The sequence below is a fragment of the Culex pipiens genome, chromosome 1 (genome assembly GCF_016801865.2).
Source record: "Culex pipiens pallens isolate TS chromosome 1, TS_CPP_V2, whole genome shotgun sequence".
Taxonomy (NCBI): domain Eukaryota; kingdom Metazoa; phylum Arthropoda; class Insecta; order Diptera; family Culicidae; genus Culex; species Culex pipiens.
Window position 1 is genome coordinate 135,392,107 of NC_068937.1, and position 20,585 is coordinate 135,412,691.

Below are 20,585 nucleotides of genomic sequence, written 5' to 3' on the forward strand. Positions count from 1 at the left end.
ATTTGAAAATTTCAGACTTTTTAAATTTTTTATTTATTTTTTTTATTTTGGTTTTCAAAATCGAGAATTTTGGAATTTCTAAATTTAAAAAATAAAAAAATGGGTAATTCAACAATTTACCCTTAATTTAGGGATTTATGAATTTTAAACTTTTTGCTATTTTTTAAAATTTCGGAAATTTACTGTACCGTTTTTTTGAAAATCATACATTTTCAAATGTTGGAATTTCAAAAAAATAGATTAAAAAAAATTCAAGAACTTCAAAATTTTAGATTTTTTTGAATTTTGAAATTTTTAAATTTAAGAATTAGAAAATTTTAGAATTTTAGAATTTAAGAATTAAAGAATTTCATAATTTCTGAATAAGAATATTGACAATTCAAAGAATGTTTAGAATTTGAAGAATTTTAACAATTGAAAGAATGTTTGGAAATTTTTTAAAAGTTTAGAATTTTCAAAATTTAGACAATTTTAAGAGTTTAAAAAATATTGAAAATTTAAAAAAATAGTTATGAATTATATGACTTCTAATTTTTAAAGAATTCTTTGAATATTTAAATTCTTATTTAAAATTTTTAAGAATTTTAAGAATTTTAAGAATTTTATAAATTTTAAGAATTTTAAGAATTTTAAGAATTTTAAGAATTTTAAGAATTTTAAGAATTTTAAGAATTTTAAGAATTTTAAGAATTTTAAAAATTTTAGAAATTTTAGGATTTTAAAGAATTTTATGAATTTTAAAAGTTTTAAGAATTTTAAGAATTTTAAGAATTTTAAGAATTTTAAGAATTTTAAGAATTTTAAGAATTTTAAGAATTTTAAGAATTTTAAGAATTTTAAGAATTTTAAGAATTTTAAGAATTTTAAGAATTTTAAGAATTTTAAGAATTTTAAGAATTTTAAGAATTTTAAGAATTTTAAGAATTTTAAGAAGTTTAAGAATTTTAAGAATTTTAAGAATTTTAAGAATTTTAAGAATTTTAAGAATTTTAAGAATTTTAAGAATTTTAAGAATTTCAATAATTTTAAGAATTTTAATTTTTTTTAATTTTAAGAATTTTTAAATTTTTAATAATTTTAAGAATTTTAAGAGTTTTAAGAATTTTAAGAATTTTAAGAATTTTAAGAATTTTAAGAATTTTAAGAATTTTAAGAATTTTAAGAATTTTAAGAATTTTAAGAATTTTAAGAATTTTAAGAATTTTAAGAATTTTAAGAATTTTAAGAATTTTTAAGAATTTTAAGAATTTTTAGAGTTTTAAGAGTTTTAAGAATTTTATGAATTTTATGAATTTTATGAATTTAAGAATTTTATGAATTTTAAGAATTTTATGAATTTTATGAATTTTAAGAATTTTAAGAACTTTAAGAACTTTAAGAATTTTAAGAATTTTAAAAATTTTAGGAATTTTCAAAATTTTAAGAATTTTAAGATTTTTAAGATTTTTAAGAATTTAGAAACTTTAGGAATTTTATTAAATTTTAGAAACTTAAATAATTTTACTAATGTAAGGAATTTGAGGAATTTTAATTTCTGGATTCTAGAGTTTAGATTATTATAATTTCAGAATTTCAGAATTTTTATATATTTGAATGTTAGAAACCTGAGATTTTTTTTAATTTTGGTATTTTAAAAGAATGTGCAACTTTTCTTGACCGCGTTACTTCCGAGCTGCGTACCCAGCTTTTAATACAACACAAGGCATTGCTAATCTGCTGTCATTTCCCTTTTTCTGTCTTTTTTCTCCTTTCGCCAACAAAAACACAAACACTAAAAAAAAAACCAAAACAGAGAAAAGAAACGAGAGCGGGAACGGGAAGAGCTGTGGAAGCGACTGCATGAGCTCGAGAGTGCCCGCCGGCCGGACGCGCCCCTAGTCGACGGTGGTGCCGGCAGCGGAGCAGCCGCCGGAGGATCGCTGGCCGCCGGAGCCGCCGGATCGCAACTAAATCCCAACGCCCTGACGCTATCTGCCACGTCGACATCGTCGTCCTCGTCGCCGTCGTCCGTTACATCCGCTAGCAATCTGACCGCCGCGTCCCAGGCGCCACCACCCGGCTCGACCGGAACTAGCCTGCAGCAGGCCGGCGGTTCCGCAACATCCTCCGCCACGTCCCCCAATGCCGCCACCAACAATGCCGCCGCCGCCGCGCCGTTAAGCAAGTGATGTACTGAATAATATTACTTTTAAATTTGTCCCCTTTCCCAACCCATCCGATTCCTTCGCCAACCCTGAAATCCGGAACCATCAACACTTCACCCTCCATCAGAGACCCTTCGTTTTGGTTTTCTATTGTGTCTTTGTTGTGGTGGTGAAGAAGAAGACGACGACGGCTTCGACGACGAGAAAGATGTTGAACAGTGTGAGTTGTTGTTTTTTTTTATTTAAACGAAAACACTGTTTGTCGGAGCACGGAGAAAAAGAGCGGGAAGCCAGAAACGAAGGGTAAGTCATTCACTCTCACTGTCCCACCCACTACTCCCTACTCCTGCACACAAACACACTCACACTCACACACACACAAACTCTTAGTAAACAAAGGATTAAACGAGAGAGGAAACAAACATAAAAATGTTATATAATTTAAACAAATAAAGGCGGATAACAACACAGACACACACAACAACAACAACAACAGCAAATATTCAATTGTTCTCTCAAAACGAAAAGAAAGAAAAACAAAAGAAAAGAAAACACAATCCTTTTATAGCGAAGAGAGCGAACAAAGAAGAATAATGGAATGGGTAGTAAAAAAGTATAAAATTAATAAGCAAACAACTTACCTGCTGCTATATTATCAAGAAATAAATATGGTACACAAACAAAAGAAAAACAAAGAAAAAATGAGAAAAAAGAAACTTTTATTACACGGAAAAAGCAAAACCAACCTACTCACACTAACAAACAAACAAAAAAAAATCACCAAAACACTTACACATTCACAACAAACAAAAAGAAAACAAAAAACTCCGAATGCGGCCACCAGAGGTGGCCAACGCCAGCGCCATCTTTTCTCTCACAACACACATTCACACTAAACTCACAAACACACCGTAAACCGTAATAGAGAAACCCAAGTGTCAACGTAATAAAAAAACAAGGAGAGTAACATTTTTAAGCATATTACCCGCCTCCGCCACCCTAACTGCTACACAAACACAACCACCACCACCAAGTCAGAGAAAATATGGATTAAAAAAAACACTTGCAAAAGAATGCGCGCGTTTTCAAACTTTTTGTTTTGCGTCGAAAAATACTAACTAACACGTGAAAAATAGGATTCAAATTTAGGGCCGGAACGGATGCGAAAATCGGAAAATTCTGCTGCGTTGATTTGTTTCTGTTCTTATTTTTATTCTCTCACACACATACCATCAAACATGCGGGAATCCCGCAGCACGCGCTCTCATCTCACCAATACAGAGACATTTCTGTTTCGCTCACTTGCTTGTCATTTTTTTTTTGTTTTGTGAATGTGAAATTCACGCAGACACTCACACTCGCATGCATTCCTCCTACCTTCAACAAACACGCCAACAAAAAAAACATGAGAGAGAGGGAGAGGATTGAGAAAGTTTGCGTTGGCAGCGCACGCTTGAACGTTGTGACGTCATGAGTTCACATACTGCGTAGGTGATCGTTCTCAGCTGATCATTTTCTCGGCACGTAGTAGGCGTTGAATTTCAAACAAAAACTAAAGAATGTAAAAAATTCTACATGGTTTGGCTTCGTTTTGCAAAATTTAAGAATATTTTTTGTGAAAACTTGAGTATTTTAAACATTAAACTTAAAAAGAAATGTTTAATGATTGGCAAATTATTAAAATTTTGTTTATTAAAAAAATAACGATATTTTGTGATAATAGAGTATGTTAGTCTAAAACTTTGGTTTAGTGAAAATCTTTACAAAATTTAGCGTCGTTTGATACCCATATTGCAAGTTATGAAAGTTTTAGTATTTTCTGAAAAAAAAACAGAACTTAGTGTTTTATGCCAGTTTTTACTTTTTGTGAGTGTTTGCATTCTTTAAATTATTAACACAATCAAAAATGAAGAGATTTTTCAAAATAATTTTTTGTTAGATTTTGCATTCTAGATGACATTTCATAGCAACACATTTGAATATTTTTTTTTATTTTGAATATTTTTGAAGTTTTGATTCACATGGAAAAAAATAAATCAAGACATTTGAAAAAAAAAAAAAACAAAACAAAGAAATATGCCCATACAAAAATACACGCATCCACACACATCCATTGGTTACTCGAAAACAAAATTGTATTTGTTGTAGTTATATTGCAATTCTCATTATTATTATTATTGCTGAAAAAATTAAGGAAATCAACAAAACAAAATGAGTGAATGAGCAAGCGTAATGGAGTGAGAGAGTAGTGTGCGTAAAAACTTGCGAATAAAAAATTAGTGTTCGATATTTCCAAAACAATCGCACTATTTTGTTGTAAAAAATAACACGTTAGCGCTAACGAAAATAAAATTTTGCTGTTTCCACCCAATCAAACACAAACACACTCATACAAACATCAACCTGTGCGACGAGAGTGAGCGATAACAAATAAAGTGAGAGCAAACCCTATTTTCTTCCCTTTTTTACACAAACACACGCGCGCGCGCCTGCTTTGTTCTATAGAGAGCGTTGTGAGAAGAGAGTGATCACTTGCAAACAAACAAACCGACACACTCACACACCCACACATCTACACACATATTTAGACTTGTAAATGTATCAAATTAGTGTGCGTGAGAGAATGTGCGAGGTTTCGTGAGTGAGAGAGTGTGAGATCGGGAGCGCGGGAGAGAACATTTTGATGTGAGTGTTTGCGGGAAAATCTAGTTGCTACACGCAGGAAAATATGCGCGCGATGTTTTTTAGTGTTAGGCGAAAACAAAAGAACCTTAGAAGAAAACAACAACAAAATGTAATGCAAAAAATGCAAACACTTTGTGTTAGTGTGATGGAAAGCATACACAAAAAAAAAGAATAACAAAAACGCTATAAGAAATCACCTGTGGAAATAAGAAACAGAATAGGCAGCCGTAACTATTGCTAAACAATAAAAAAAGAACTGTGCTTCAAAACTATCTAGAGAAAAAAAAACGAGAATCCTGAAATTAGTAATCCGGGATTAGCCTACTTAAACACTAAAAGAGAAAGAAAAAAAAATACAGAAAAAGTGGAAACAAATCTAGCAAAATGGAGACCGCAAAAACAAAAAAAAATTAGGCTGATTCAAAACAAAACAAAAAGGCGCGAATTAAAAAAATCACCCACACAAACACACACACACTCACAAACATGCATACATACAAACGTAGTTCTACTCACACACATACACAACCCACACTCACACTAGTCGAAGTAAAGTAAATACTGCAGCAAGCCTCACATTGAATGTAAAAAGAATGCGAACAGTCAGTCAGTCACATACATACATCTGCACTCTCTTACACACATACACATACAGCGCGCGTCTAAGAAAGAGAAAGAGAGCGGAACAAACTCATAGAACGTGCGCCAGTTTCACATTTTTTGCTTATTTCTTGTATACCAAAATTTAGGGAAAAACAGAATAAAAAAAGTCTTTGCTACCCAAATTCTACTTTTGAAAAACTGAATAAAAAAGAAAGAGAAGAAAACTCCCGTCCCTGAAAAGAGAAAGAAAAACTGAACTGTTGAGAATTACTTAAAGTGCAATCAGATCACTACACGCTAAACTGAAAGAGAGAGAAGGCACGTTTAGAATTGCTCAAAAGAAATCAACCGACGAGAAACCTGTTACTTTCCCCTAATTTCATCACCCATCCTCCTGAATTTAATTTGAATAAAAACATTAACTCGACTGCTTTCGTTCGCCAAACAAATATCAAGAAAATAAAGAAAAGAAAACGGTTCCTTTACACACACACACGCAAGCGAAGGAGGCGAAAAACGCTTGTGTGAGAAAGAGAGAGAGCGAACAAGAGAGCGCGCGAGTCGTGACGTCACTTGATCAGACTTCGGTACACAGAAAGAGAGGCAAGACAGAGCGATGGGATGCGAAAGCGCGCGCAAGGGTGTTAGTGTAGTTGTAGTAGTAACCAGCAGAAACAATTCAGACACGAGCAAACGAGGTGGTTTATTGAAAGAGAGCGAGAGAGCAAGAGAGAGAAGAGGGAAGGCGTTCTTTTTCGCGGTAAATATGAGAAAAAAAAGTTTGTGGCAGGAAATGATGAGAGAAGAATGGAATGAAAGCAGCAAACACACACACACACGCAAGCAAGCAAGCAAGTAAATAATAAATTATTATTCTTTTGTATTATGTAATTAAAGAAAGCTGAGAGAAACCACACACTCACAGAGACAGAGAGAACAAGAAAAAAAGAAACAAAACAAACAAACACGTAGAAAGGCGGAATGAAAGAAATGAAAACAAGACGACAAGAGGAAAACAAAAATACACACACAGAGAAACAAAGAAAAAAGAGAGGAGAACAAACGCAGAAGAAACAACCGTGCGAACAGAGGTGAATTATAGTAAACACTTGAAAGAAAACCAGAAGAAAAAAATCAGAATGAGAAAATACTAAAAAAAAAACAAAATAATAATGAAAAGTAAAATGTTAGTAAAACTAAAGTGTTTAAAAAGTAATGAAATAATATTATATATAATTATTAAAAACAAAAAAACTATATAAGGAATAAAATTATATGAAACAAATGAGAAAAATAACACGAGCGCTCAGATTCTGACTGTTCTAAAACAATTCGAAAGTCCTTTTCTTTTTTAAGCATAACAATATTTATTTTACGTTCTATCAATTGTAAAGTACTGGTGACACTTGCCCAGGCACCACTCGTAGCCCAGGAAGGTGGCCGAGTTTACCGGTGCCGCTCGAGCGATGATCATGATGCTGCCCCGGAACAGTGACCGCCAGCCGTACCGCTGTTGAGAATTAAGGAAATGAAAAAAAGCTTATTTAAAAAAAAAATCAATACTATTCTTTTAAATCTAATCTTATCTCTAATCTAACACAAACGCAGCCAGTCAGATAAAAAAAATGCTGGAATGTCTTGTGATTCGATTACGCTCCAAGTACCTTTCTCGTCATTATTAAAAATTGTGATACATCAGAGATCACTCGAAAATGAGTTACAAAAAATAAAGCGGCCAGCCCTACTGCGTTGTGTTTACCGTAGAGAAGATTCTGAGAACGGATCACATTTCACAGAATTTAAAGGGGAGGAAGGATGCATGGACATACCGTATCAAACGCTTTGTCAAAATCATTCTTTAAAAAACAAATATTTTACGTGTTTTCCGATTTGTGTTCCCAAAATGAAAAAGAAAAATGTTAAGCCGTTAAATAAAAAATGTGTCAAAAATAGGTAACAATAGACAATCGTACAAGTTATTTCAATGAAAAAAAAAACAAATTTCAAGTAATTTTTTCTTGCCCTGATTTTTGAAAAGATGAAAAAAAAAACTTTAAATAAAACTAGCGTTGGTATTATTAAGTTTCATCAAGTACATCTCATCTTAAGCGAAATTTTTCGAGAGGGAAATTCTATTAACATGTTTTTTTTATATCTTGCAGTTTTTATAATTAATATTTTTTCATGGTTTCAAAATAAAAAAAAAATATTTCGTCTGAGTAACATTTGACATTTGATATAAACATTGAAAAATATTTGCAGCGACCCAAAATTCCCAAAAATGTATGCCGCCATCTTAAATAAAATAAATTTGAATAACTTCTGATCATTTTTGGAGTCATACTATAAGTAAAAATCCGACTGAAATTTTTACGAACCGTTTTGAAATTTGTTAAATCCCTAAATTATTGACATTTTTTTTAACTTTTACATTTTTTTTTAAATTTTCATATTCAGCAATTCCATTTGAAAAGAGCCTTAACCGAAAAAAAAAGTTCTCCGATCGGGCTCAAAATTTTTCTGGAGGTTCTTTGGCCAAAATAATTAGACCCGTATTTTTTTGTTTAGCCATTAGAGTGACCTACATCGTGCTAGGGTGGTTCAAAAAATGGCAATTTTCGTCATTTTTCGCAAAGACCACTTTTTTTAAAAAATCATATCTCTGCGTCATTTCATCCGATTTTAGCTGTCTTAGACGCAAAAGAAAGGTGATTAGTTTGGCTATTTGAGAAAAATAGTAAGAAGTTTCAAAAATCTAGCTTAAAATTTGAAAAAGTCGTATGAAAACTTAAAATGGCGTTTTGACCGTGTCTGGACCAAAGAGCCTATGTCTGAAAATATTTTTATCGGATTCCTCGGAAAATTTCACATAACATATAAAAAATTGGCAATTTCGAACCGTACGTTTCCGAGGTATGATTTTTTGAAAATAAAAACTAAGTTTTCCAACGCGCCACGCGCAAAAACAGAAAAATGACGAAATCGCCAAAAAAAAAACAACTTTTTTCACTAAAACTGCGACAACTTAAATATTTCAGCGATGACCTATACATTTTTGGGTACCAACATTTTTGTAATTAAAATACGCAACTTTTGGTACTTTTGGTCTTATCACCTTTCTTTTGCGTCTAAGACAGCTAAAATCGGATGAAATAACGCGGAGATATGATTTTTTGAAAAAAGTAGTTTTTGCGAAAAATGACGAAAATTATCTAATTATTTTGGCCAAGGAACCCTAAAAAAATTTTTTGAGCCCGATCGGAGAACTTTTTTTTCGGGTTAGGCTCTTTTTAAATGGAATTGCTGTATTTATTTATTTCACTATTGATTTTGTTTAAGTCTGAAATTATTAATTTTTTTTGTTCTTTAGGTTTCGATTTTATATGACGGGAAATTGAATGATTATTTTTATGGCGTTTCCATCTGTTTTACTTCATTCTAAACAAAAAACAAAACCGATATTCCTGTTTAATTTTAGATTTTTTAATTTTTGTCAGAAAATTAAATGATTATTGGCATGCTTTTTCCATCTTTTTTACTTCATTCAGAGAAAAAAAAAACAAAATCAGTTCTTTTAATTTTAAGCATTTCAAAATTTGGTGAGTTTATGATTTTTTTAAACTTTGAGAAAAATTCCATGTATTTTTTTTATTTTTAGGTTTTAAAATCTTTTGGTTTCTTATTTTTAACAATTTTACAATTTTTGATTTCTAATTTTTGGCAGAAAATTTAATGATTATTTTAATGACTTTTCCATCTGTTTTACTTCATTCTTAGCAAAAAACAAAACCCGTCCTTTAAATTTTCAGTATTTCAAGATTTTACGTTTTTGTATTGGGCCTTATGAGGGGGATTTTGCGCCAAAATATGTTTAAACGAGCTCAAACATACTAAACATGATTATCAATGCAGAAAAATGCATTTAGATTGTTTTTAGTTGGTTATACTTCTATTACAATTATTATTTCGAAGTTTTTTTTTAAGTAAACAAATATATCCTTAGGTTTCAATAATTGGGTACTAAAGCCCTATCCCAATTTTTCATGTACAACGGTAAAAAACACGATTAAAAACCATTTCGGATCACTTTTTTTCATTTTAATGCAAAAAAAAAAAATTGACAAGACAACATTTTTTCGATGGATCAACTATGGTCCCCTTGGAACGAGCTGTCAAGTAGGAGCTTTTCTGTCAAGAAGGACCGCGAGGTTAATTTTTCAAACTTGATTTAAAAATCCATTTTAAACTCTTTGTGGTCGTACAAAGGGTCATTGTACTCAGAAAAATAAGCTTTATCGCTGTGAACAATAATATCAAAAATCTAAGCGTCATTTTAGAACCCAGTTAGATTATCGAATATTTACTAAACATTTTTGTATTATCAAAAGCCAACATTGTAGGTAAAATCGCTTTTTGATTATAGGAAAGTCCTCCACAAAGTTATGTTCAAATCAAAAATATAAAAATATAAATTTACTGAAATCAGTCGATTTCGTGGAGACTTGCTCCCCAGCAAATTACCGGAAACGAACTTACCCGCACCAACATCCGAAAGCAGTGCATCATGCTCTTGTGCACCGTGGGATCCGTTTCCGACTGCATGACCGTCTTGACCACATCAAAGGGGACAATAAACATCCACGAGACCACCCCCGCCATCGCTCCGGCCGTCGCAACCAACGATGCCTCGTACGGGCTCCCGATGGTACCGGCCTTCTGGTCCTGCCGTATATGGTGCAACCGTTTCTCAATCGCAATCATGTACTCGTACACGAGCATGTAAACGCCGTACGGGAGCACGTCCCGCCACATCATGGGGGTTATTCCACGGTACAAGCCCCAGATGCCCTCGCGGACGATAATGTCCCGCAGGCAGAGCCACGGATGACCGACGTCTGGAAGAAGGTTAGGCGATTAGGTTAGAATTGGGAATTTCGAGCAAGTCACGCAAAGTTCTTACACTGCAACGTTTGTAGCCTCACTTTGACTATCTCGACGGGGCAGCCAAACATGACCTGTGTCGCACCGGCCACCGATCCGGCAAACATGACGTGCGCTCGCCACTCCCGCTCACGCATGCTCCTCGATTTGCACCTGAAACAGAGAAGGATTCGAATTGATTCGGATTCTAATAGGATTGTAGCTGCAACAAAAAATCACCAATGAAACACATTTTCGGCGTGACGTGACGAAACGATGAGAACGGATGTTGCGCGACCAATTTGAACGCATGTGAAACAAACACCCAGCATTGACTTACAATCCTTGCAGGTTTCTCAAGTGCTGACCATAGACGGCGAAGACGACGGAATTGAGGGCACCGCTTGTTATAAGTGGAAAGAACATCCCTCGGTAGAAGCCTCTGATCTGAAATGATACAAGCGAAACATGTTGCGCGACATTTGACAACTTTGTACACAAAAACGAGCAGTTCCGAACTATTTTTGTCACTAGACGACACTGTTACAAAAACACGGTTGCCTTTCAAAACGTTGCTCCGCGACGCAACAAGCGCCATGTGACATTATTTGCGTCACACTTCTCGTTCGAGTGTATACACTTGGCGCCCGGTGGTTTGACACTTTGTCGTCGTTTGAAACTTTTTAGTGGTGTGTGTAAGCCCTGTGTTAAAAAAGTGTCAAACTAAAAATGAACCCCCCTCGTTTGACAACAAGCATTCTCAAACCATCGGGGTTTCAGTGTGTTGACTTTTTATCGCCTGGTGGCACTTCTAATAATAGCGCATCCCGCGCTAATTAAAGGCAGCTTCCGTGGCGTAAAAACAGCTGACAGGTTAATCCGTTGGGCTTGTTTGGTGCCTTCCTGGGCTCGTGTGGACAATTTGGAATTTTAAAATCACGTGACGTCGCGTCGCGGCGTCCCGCACGCACTTACCCCGATGTGACACGTAACAATCTTGTACATGGAGGTTCGGATGCGAAGGTTGGAGAACTGCTGCCAAGTTTTGATCGTATCCAGCGGATGTCCGAGCAGTACGCCGCAGCCACCTGTTGGAGGTTTGCGCAACTACATTATGATCGTCGTAACGACTTTAGACCGTAAGGCGCCTACCTCCGAAGCAGCCGGAAATGAAGTCACACGTTATCAATTGCATGGCGGTTGGGATCGCCCGAAGGTGTCGCGCGGGGGTATTGCGATCCGCTCACCAGGAAGATCTCAGAAGAACTGGGGCGTTTGAAAGAACGAACGAGATTCGGATGCATCTCGGGATGATCGGAGATTGATGGCGTCATTTCAAACAAGTGGTAGATTTGGCAGGGAACCAATTTTGCCAGCGTCTACTCGTAGTCGTCGTCGTTGTTTTGTATTTTGTGTGGGTTGTACAGGGGCTTGTTTGTTTGTTTACAGTGCGACGGTAAACAATAATGGGATTTGTTGTCTGATTGAACAGATTAGTTGAAACTTTGATCAACAGATAAATGGGCCCTAAGAATAAGTTTAGATGATTTTACCGCACACCATAGAGCATATTTTTCTCAACGTTTGAGCACAAAAATTAAAAATGATTTATACATTTATTTTGAAATTCGTTTTATAACAAAATCATGAAATTATCAAATAATTAAATTATTAAATTATTAGATTATTAAATTATTAAATTATTAAATTATTAAATTCTTGACTTTTTTTTGATAAGGTCCTATAAACAAATGTAAACATTGAGTGTATCCCGCTTACTCCGATCGACTTTGACATAAGGTGTGAAAGGGATACACTCAATGTTTACATTTGTTTATAGGACCTTATCAAAAAAAAGTCAAGAATTATTAAATTATTAAATTATTAAATTATTAAATTATTAAATTATTAAATTATTAAATTATTAAATTATTAAATTATTAAATTATTAAATTATTAAATTATTAAATTATTAAATTATTAAATTATTAAATTATTAAATTATTAAATTATTGAATTATTAAATTATTAAATTATTAAATTATTAAATTATTAAATTATTAAATTATTAAATTATTAAATTATTAAATTATTAAATTATTAAATTATTAAATTATTAAATTATTAAATTATTAAATTATTAAATTATTAAATTATTAAATTATTAAATTATTAAATTATTAAATTATTAAATTAATAAATTATTAAATTATTAAATTATTAAATTATTAAATTATTAAATTATTAAATTATTAAATTATTAAATTATTAAATTTTTAAATTTTTAAATTATTAAATTATTAAATTATTAAATTATTAAATTATTAAATTATTAAATTATTAAATTATTAAATTATTAAATTATTAAATTATTAAATTATTAAATTATTAAATTATTAAATTATTAAATTATTAAATTATTAAATTATTAAATTATTAAATTATTAAATTATTAAATTATTAAATTATTAAATTATTAAATTATTAAATTATTAAATTATAAAATTATAAAATTATTAAATTATTAAATTATTAAATTATTAAATTATTAAATTATTAAATTATTAAATTATTAAATTATTAAATTATTAAATTATTAAATTATTAAATTATTAAATTATTAAATTATTAAATTATTAAATTATTAAATTATTAAATTTAAATTATTAAATTATTAAATTATCAAATTATTAAATTATTAAATTATTAAATTATTAAATTATTAAATTATTAAATTATTAAATTATTAAATTTAAATTATTACATTATTCAATTTCTATATTATGAAATAATAAGTTAAATTGTATAAAAATCAATTTGGGCTGGCTTTAGTTCAATCTGGCAACAAATCCACGATTTGTTGACCGTCGTTCTGTAAACAAACTAACCAACCGCTCTACACAACACGTTACTTCTGCACTTGATCTTGGTTCACGATTTAATCTGCAAAACATGCAGCACCCACACAAGATAAACAACCGCGACCACGAGGCGACGCTGGCGCCTTGCCAAAAAGCGTTTCGCAAAACGTCACTGAATCCGCTCTTCCCGCGACTGTATCCGATTCTCGCGCCAGTTCTTCGGTGATCTTCCTGGTGAGCGGATCGCAAAAAACCCGTGCGACACCTTCGGGTGATCCCCACCGTCATGAAGCTAATAACTTGTGACTTCATTTCCGGCTGCTTCGGAGGTAGGCGCCTTAACAACTAAGATCGACATTTGTTTTTAAAAATTGCGTGTCTTAAACAGGTGGCTGTGGTGTGCTGCTAGGACATCCACTAGACACGATCAAAACTTGGCAGCAGTTCTCGAACAACCGAATCAGTACATCGATGTACAACATCATCACGCGTCACAACGGGGTAAGTGCGTGACGCCGCGACTGTCTGAAGCGCCACTCGGAGCCAGACGAGACAGCGGATCAACCTGTCAGCTGTTTTTACACGCCTTAAATTAGCACGGGATGCGCTATTATTAGAAGTGCATTTAGGTGATAAATAGTCGGTACACCCAAACGAGAAGTGTGACGCGAAAAATGTCGTGTGGTGCTTGTTGCATTGCGTTGCAACATTTTGCTAGTAGACAATGAATTTTCTAGTGTTAATTATTAACAGTGTTACAGTGTGACACATATTGCTCTGAATACCTCGTTTGGGTGTACTAAAATAATGTTGAAGTGACAAGTTCGAATGTCACGCAACATGTTTCGCTTGTTCAATTTCAGCTAAAAGGCTTCTATCGGGGCATGTTCTTTCCACTCCTAACCAACGGTGCCCTCAATTCCGTTGTCTTTGCCGTCTATGGCCAGCACATGAGAACCCTTCAGGAATCGTAAGTCAATATTGATGTTGTTTGTTTCACACGCGTTCAAATTGGTCGCGCAACATTCGTGCCCATCGTTGCATCACGCTGAAATTTGTTTCATTGGTGATTTTTGTTGCTGCAACATCTTGTTGAAATCCGTATCAATTCAAATTTCTTACTGTTTTAGGTGTAAAACGAAGAGTTTGCGTGAGCGAGAGTGGCGAATGCACGTCATGATTGCCGGATCGGTGGCCGGTGCGACACAGGTCATGCTCGGCTGTCCCGTCGAGGTGGTCAAAGTGAGGATACAAACGTTGCAGTGTAAGAACTTTGCATGACTTGCTCGAAATTGCCCCAACAACTGACCTCAAACCAATTCGCGTTCCAGTCGTCGGTCATCCGTGGCACTGCCTGCGGGAAATAATCTTCCAGGAGGGCATCTGGGGCCTGTATCGCGGAATAACGCCCATGATGTGGCGGGACGTGCTGCCGTACGGCGTTTACATGCTCGTGTACGAGTACATGCTCGGGATCGAGGACCGGTTGCACCGGATGAAGCTGGACCGGCAGGCCGGTGCCAGCGGCGTCGGCAGCACTTACGAAGCGTCGGTGATTGCGACGGCCGGAGCGACGGCGGGAGTGATTTCGTGGCTGTTTATTGTCCCCTTCGACGTGGTCAAGACGGTCATGCAGACAGAAACGGATCCCACGGTGCACAAGAGCATGATGCACTGCTTCCGGGGGTTGGTGGAGGTTAGTTTTTTTATTTATTTTCATGTTAAAGGCTGGTATGCAGATCGGAAGGAAAGGGGTCAAGAAACAGCTTTACAAACAGCAGTACAAAGGGGAGGGAATGATTTCTTGGGGCTTTTCTTCACCCTCTCTGGCTTGCTTTCGCTGCCACTGCTGCCCATTTCAATTTTTTCTTGACCGGTTCCTTCCGAAGTGCGTATACCGCTTAACCACGAAGATACAATATAACAAGCTTTAACTTATCTAAGATCAGAAAACTCACACAAAATTTACTTTGAATGCTTTTATTTGCTTTAAAATTCTTTTGTTTACAGCGGCACGGCTGGCGGTCACTGTTCCGGGGCAGCAGCATGGTCATAGCCCGAGCGGCACCGGTCAACTCGGCCACCTTCCTGGGCTACGAGTGGTGCCTGGGGAAGTGTCACCAATACTTTACAATTGATAGTACGTGATAATAAATAAAGTCACGCTTGAAAATTTTTTGTCTTTTTTCATTATTTTTTCAAAACAAAAACCACAAAAACCAAAGAAAGTCGTTTTATTACTCAATCTAATCGAAGGTTAACGTGAAACATTTCCCTGAAACATTTCTCTCGCCTGAATCAAACCCGTCAACATTTCACGTCTGACAGCTGCCAGCGCCGTTCTCAAAACCCTCCCTCCCTTTTAGTGCATTCCACCCACCGGCACCTCCCTCCCCTTGTTCAAACACGCGACTAACGCTTCTCTCTCCGCTCATTTTACGCCGAGAATTCGTACGGTACGGTCGTGTTTTTCGATTTACGCCTGGGGGGTTCGTGCAACAACAACAACAAATAGCACCACTCAGTACTGTCAAGGCAGAAGAAGGCGCAGTGTGAAGGATTTCAGTGCACTCTCGCTTCGTGCTTGTGTTGCCGAGTTTATTATCTTCCATACAAAGAAGCAACCTTTTTTTATTAGAAGAGGGCTGTGTGATTGTTTTGTTCTGATCTAGTACGTGTGCGGTGGGGTGCCCGTCAGTGTTTGTTTTGATTAACCCGCACGTTCGACGACTTTGAGGAGCGCGACGCCTACTTGATTGGCAGTGAAAACGAGGAGTCAAAAGTTCTGGAATTTGCTATTTTGCACGATAAAAAGAAGCGTAAAGGGAAATCCCACCTTCTCTGCGTGTCTGTGTGTGTGCGCGACCGTGAGTGTGAGTGAATTGGTTCGATATGGAGTGAAATCGGTGTGCAATCGTCGTGTCTCACCAACCAGCTGTCATTCGACAATAAGCAAAAGTGACGAAAATAGAGGCTGAAGAAAATACCGTACCTCCACCACCAATGCAAAGCGTGCGTGTGCGTTTGTGCAGTTCAGTAAAAGTGTGCAAAAATAATAGTAATTGTGTGTGCATCTTTGGAGAAAGAGAGCGAATGCCGAGGTGCAAGGAAGAGTGCAAAAATAAATGCTAATTGCTGTTACTTGTGCTAAATACAACGACGTCTACGTAGTAAAGAAGTGCAATCGAAGTAGGAGGTTGAATCTCGAAAACAACGAAATAAAAAAGTTCAAACCTTAAAAAAGGAGAAATCGCAGCATGCTTCGATGCGATGGGACCTGACTGCGATTGACCTAGGACGGGCTAGATTTGGAGCTGGTGGCGGCCAACTAGATAACTGGATAACTAGAGCACACTTAGCAAGCCTTTGGCGACATTCCATCGAAGGAGGCTGTGTACCATTGAGAGGAAAAAGCACACACGCACGCAGAAGAGATGGCTTCGCTCAAGGTTGCGGTTCGGGTGCGTCCCTTCAACCAGAGGTGAGTGTAGAGAGCTAGCTTATTTTTAGGCTTTTTTTCTGGGAATATTATGCAACTCTGTTTTGAGAGCAAAATTTAGCAAAAGCTGCTTGATTGACTGTACTATTTCATTCATTATAATAATACAAAAAAATATATATATAAAAAACTAAACTACAAAAATATTAAAAAAAAAAACAAATATGCTGAAATACAAAAAAACTAAACTACTAACATTCTAAAATACTAAACTACTAAAACACTAAAATACTAGAACACTAAAATACTAAAATACAAAATACTAAAATATTAAATTATAAAAAAACAAATTCCCGGGAAATTGGACGCTCTAGGTGTCACTGATAACCCCCAGCTGTTGGACTGATTTCGCAACCGTGACAAGCGCTGCTGCACTGCACCAGCAGACAAAGCAATTTGCAGGCCCTGCACGAAAGTGGGTCCTTCTCGACATGAAATCCTCCCCGAACAGACGCGGCTCTCAAGCAGGAATCGTCTTTGTTTACTCACATTCAGCGATGACTTCCTCAAGTCGAGAATGTCTTATCAGTGAAATGAGTTTTTTTTCCTCGGCGGAAAAGTTTAAGAAGTTGAGTCACGCTTTGCCAGGGCCCCGGCGATGGCCTGATATAAGCTACCGAACAACATTTGCAATATGGCGTCGTTTGTTTACCAACACGAGATTGTTTGTGGACGAACCAAAAAAAAATCTTTTTTGTGAAATTTTCTATAACCGTTGTGTACTAATTTTGAAGTCATACATAATGAACAAAATTTCGTTAAATTTTAGAAAAGAAAAAATATATGATTTTTTTTTTAATTTAAACCGCTTTCATCGCGGTTCTAAGCAAGATTACGCAACAAATTATCGTGTCTTTAGTTTATCTTTAGTTTCCAAAATGGTTTGCTTTAGATTGCTGTTTAATTTTTGAAATTTAGCATAAATTGAAATAAGTTGCAAAATTTCCAACTTCAGCCTTGTGCAACAATTTCCATTTCACCCGTGCGGGAAACCGATAATGGGGTAATTCATGCGTTCCAAACTGTCAAAATTCCAAAACGTCACGCGAATCTTCGGTTCGCCGCTTTTGTTCCTGTATGACGTTTCGAGGCGAGGCCCTGCGCTTTGCTAACTTTATGGCTTCACATGCTGGCAGCACTGTCTTTTCAATCAAAACAGAACGAAGCGGAGAAGCTGTCAAAATCCTCTGACCTCTGACCGTTTGCGAAATTATGAATAAAGAATGAATTGGTTGCCTTTCGAGCACATGATCCACACTTTGCTTTATGATTTTTTTTTTGCATAGAATAGTATTCAAGATCAGTTGTTGAAAACCCGAAGTCTATCTTGAATATCATTCTATGCTTCACATTTTGCTTTCGTGACGCAATGGTAGCAATTTTCCGTAATTATCCCGATTTACCGAGCACGATTCGCCAAGTTCTAAGCCCCCACAAGCGCTGCCAATTCATTGTCTGGATAAAAAGCCATGCAAGAAGGAAAAAAACAGTAACCCTTCATGGAACTCATTGTTTTTTTCTCCCTGTGTAAGGAATGAATGAAGGAAAAACCACGAAAAAAAACGTTCCCGCTCTATAAATAGTAGGCTCTGTGTCGGATTCGCCACTGTTAGTTATCATCACCACCACCGTGGTATCACACATAGAGTGGAATGTGTGCCACATAGTAGGCTTTGCCGCCGCCGCAGTTATGGCGAGCATGTGCCGGAAAATTCGATTTTCTTGAGCACAGTGAAAAAATGGCAAGATTTTCCGGATCATCCCCCGTTTGACAGTGCCAACTGTCAGTTGCGCCGTCAAAGCTTGCTTGAACCAAAAAGATTGCCAATTTTGAGCAGATAATCTCGCTCTTCGATGGAGTTGTTCTGAACACAAGTGCCTGCTTTGTTTTGATGTTGTTGTTGATGTTGGCGCGCTGTCAGTCAGTCAGTTCACGGTACTTACATGGCAGAAACCGCCCAGCCGTGACACATTAGTAGGCTTTGGCTTGGTCTAGTGCCGCTGTCTATGTATGTCGTTGTGTGTATGTTTATGTGCAGTCGGAGTTGGAAAGCTGTGGCCACTCTTGCATAGGATCCTCGAGCGCGCGACTTGGAGGTTAAAGAATCCATTAAAACTGTAACCACTACTCGCTTAGCACAGTTGGCAGCCTACTACGACTGGTCCAAGGCTCAGCTGGGAATCATAGACTAACATTCAAGATTAAATTTCCCGTTAGGACGATTCTAGCTAAAACAATGACACTTTTGACATCTGTCATATTGAACCAGTGTTGCCAAGTCTCAACTATCGCTCTATGGTTGAGCCCGCTGACATACAGGAGCGTTGAGTCATACGAAGTCAGTAGTAACGGTCCGTGGTAATCTACTCCTGACGCTTTGACTCTTCGACGAACCGGGCTTGTGTGGGCAAACAAGCTTTTTTTTCTCGCGCTCTCGTTGTGGTTTGGTTTGCCTTTCCGCAATTGCCCAGGGTAATTGAAACTCACGACAACAATGACGCGACCGAGCAATAAGGCACAGACAACTGACGTTACCTTTGTTTGGGGTGATTTGGGCCATTTTGAACGGAATTTTGAATGAAATGTCATCATTTTGCTTTTGTTTTGTGTTCACAAACTGTCAAACGAGGGGTCGCTCACATCTTGTCAAAACCGAACCTACTCAGAAATGAGTAGTTTGAGCAAATGTAAAATTTGGGTAGATTTTACTCAGAATTGAATGTGCGTGTAGACTGTGCTTACTGGTAGTTCTTGTTCCAAATTTAAGCTTCTTTGAGACACTTCAAATTTTGGAGGACCAACTGTAATTGGCTTTTTGCTTTGTCTAAAATCCATAGAAAGAAGAAGACTTCCGTCTTTTCGCAAACGCTCGGCATAAAAGTTCGCTCAAAAGTCGTTTACGATGGGTCTACCATTCTAGACATTTATAGCACTCTTGTACAGACGCCATTTTCCTACAGTCTGAAGTCATTCCAAAGCTAGTGAACATTCGTCTTTGCCGATCTTTGCATTGCAATTAACACTGTACCTCAGATTGATCTTTGTTGCTTTTAAGTCCATCGTAAAAAATCATGTTTCAAATCTCAAATGTGGGTTACATTTGCTGAGTTTTCGTTCACCTTGCTCAAACGTGTAGATGACAGTTCTTGATTGGCAATCAGTGATGCCAAATACTTTTTGAAGTATAAATATTGAGACAAAATAAATAATATCTATCTGCTTCGAAAATTTAAACTCAATCCAACTTAGGTTCATGGAACGTTCGCCACTTTGGACGGGAAACACTCTAACCTTCGCGAAACCGCTCTCTCAAACTAACTTTTTTTGCCATCTCATGAAGTTGGGCAGCATTGCCAAAATTTGACCTCCAAAATCAAGTGCTCACCCCCTCCGAAATTGATATCGCCTGCTTTAGCTGCTGCGTGATCCAATTTTTGCACGTTTCTTCGCCGGCTGAAAACTGAAAAATTTCGATGTGGGAAAATGGGCGAAAAAGGAAAATAAACCGTGGCAAATAGCTGTACCATCACACAGAGTTGGTGTATGACCAGCACACTACAACTGCTTCTGCCGAATGCTCACTGCACTGGTGAGTGTAGTGCAGATAGAGGAAATTATGCAATTAAAGCTGCACAGCTGGACACACTTCTGTTTCTGGCACTTTACAGCATTGTAGATTGTTGTAAGTATAAGCTCGTTGAAGCTGGCACTTAAAATTAAAGTAGACGACTTGGAAAACAATTGAATCAGTTTGTTAGATAATCGAATGTCAAACAAAATAAAATGGAAACGGGACGACATTTCTAATAAACAAATTTGCCTTTTTTTTAACCATAAGCTCAATACTCTATCGACAATCCATTTCAAAAATA

The 20,585-nt window shown here is 36.0% G+C and overlaps 4 protein-coding genes across 10 annotated transcripts in view; 3 read left to right on the forward strand and 1 right to left on the reverse strand.

Moving 5' to 3' along the window:
• LOC120418357 (serine/threonine-protein phosphatase 2A 56 kDa regulatory subunit epsilon isoform) overlaps positions 1-3,188 on the forward strand; it is a 61,943-nt gene extending 58,755 nt beyond the window's left edge. For all 5 annotated transcript variants that reach the window (XM_039580713.2, XM_052711312.1, XM_039580710.2 and 2 more), the window contains one exon: positions 1,793-3,188. In XM_039580713.2, coding sequence (XP_039436647.1) covers positions 1,793-2,168 — 376 coding nt within the window. In that variant the 3' untranslated portion in view covers positions 2,169-3,188. The remainder of the gene's footprint in view (positions 1-1,792) is intronic.
• Positions 3,189-3,793: 605 nt separating this feature from the next.
• Positions 3,794-11,663, reverse strand: LOC120418359 (uncharacterized). Of its 2 annotated transcripts, XM_039580715.2 has the most exons (6): positions 11,505-11,663; positions 11,328-11,440; positions 10,693-10,799; positions 10,393-10,526; positions 9,969-10,327; positions 3,794-6,942 (listed from the first exon to the last, which is right to left on the reverse strand). In XM_039580715.2, the coding sequence occupies exons 1-6, from the start codon at positions 11,545-11,547 to the stop codon at positions 6,805-6,807; spliced, it is 894 nt and encodes a 297-aa protein (XP_039436649.1). In that variant the 5' UTR covers positions 11,548-11,663; the 3' UTR covers positions 3,794-6,804. The 2 variants fall into 2 exon arrangements, with proteins under 2 accessions (XP_039436649.1, XP_039436650.1); XM_039580716.2 differs by lacking the exon at positions 11,505-11,663 and having other exon boundaries at positions 10,593-10,799; positions 11,328-11,369.
• Positions 11,664-13,259: 1,596 nt separating this feature from the next.
• LOC120418354 (uncharacterized) lies at positions 13,260-15,389 on the forward strand. Of its 2 annotated transcripts, XM_039580706.2 has the most exons (6): positions 13,260-13,542; positions 13,602-13,714; positions 14,077-14,183; positions 14,344-14,477; positions 14,545-14,909; positions 15,224-15,389. In XM_039580706.2, the coding sequence occupies exons 1-6, from the start codon at positions 13,500-13,502 to the stop codon at positions 15,359-15,361; spliced, it is 900 nt and encodes a 299-aa protein (XP_039436640.2). In that variant the 5' UTR covers positions 13,260-13,499; the 3' UTR covers positions 15,362-15,389. The 2 variants fall into 2 exon arrangements, with proteins under 2 accessions (XP_039436640.2, XP_052567294.1); XM_052711334.1 differs by lacking the exons at positions 13,260-13,542; positions 13,602-13,714 and adding an exon at positions 13,822-13,842.
• A 271-nt stretch (positions 15,390-15,660) lies between these two features.
• LOC120418324 (kinesin-like protein Klp98A) overlaps positions 15,661-20,585 on the forward strand; it is a 28,972-nt gene continuing 24,047 nt past the window's right edge. The window contains exon 1 of the mRNA XM_039580657.2: positions 15,661-16,694. Coding sequence (XP_039436591.1) covers positions 16,648-16,694 — 47 coding nt within the window. The 5' untranslated portion in view covers positions 15,661-16,647. The remainder of the gene's footprint in view (positions 16,695-20,585) is intronic.

Excerpts from the sequence above, each read along its gene's own strand:
- LOC120418359 (XM_039580715.2), bottom strand. The coding sequence starts at position 11,547 with ATGCAATTGATAACGTGTGACTTCATTTCCGGCTGCTTCGGAG. Across the intron at positions 10,527-10,692 it reads TTGAGAAACCTGCAAGGATT|GTGCAAATCGAGGAGCATGC; the intron begins GTAAGTCAATGC and ends TCTCTGTTTCAG. Across the intron at positions 10,328-10,392 it reads GAGGCTACAAACGTTGCAGT|ACGTCGGTCATCCGTGGCTC; the intron begins GTAAGAACTTTG and ends ACCTTCTTCCAG.
- LOC120418354 (XM_039580706.2), top strand. The coding sequence starts at position 13,500 with ATGAAGCTAATAACTTGTGACTTCATTTCCGGCTGCTTCGGAG. Across the intron at positions 13,543-13,601 it reads CATTTCCGGCTGCTTCGGAG|GTGGCTGTGGTGTGCTGCTA; the intron begins GTAGGCGCCTTA and ends TGTCTTAAACAG. Across the intron at positions 14,910-15,223 it reads GCTTCCGGGGGTTGGTGGAG|CGGCACGGCTGGCGGTCACT; the intron begins GTTAGTTTTTTT and ends TTTTGTTTACAG.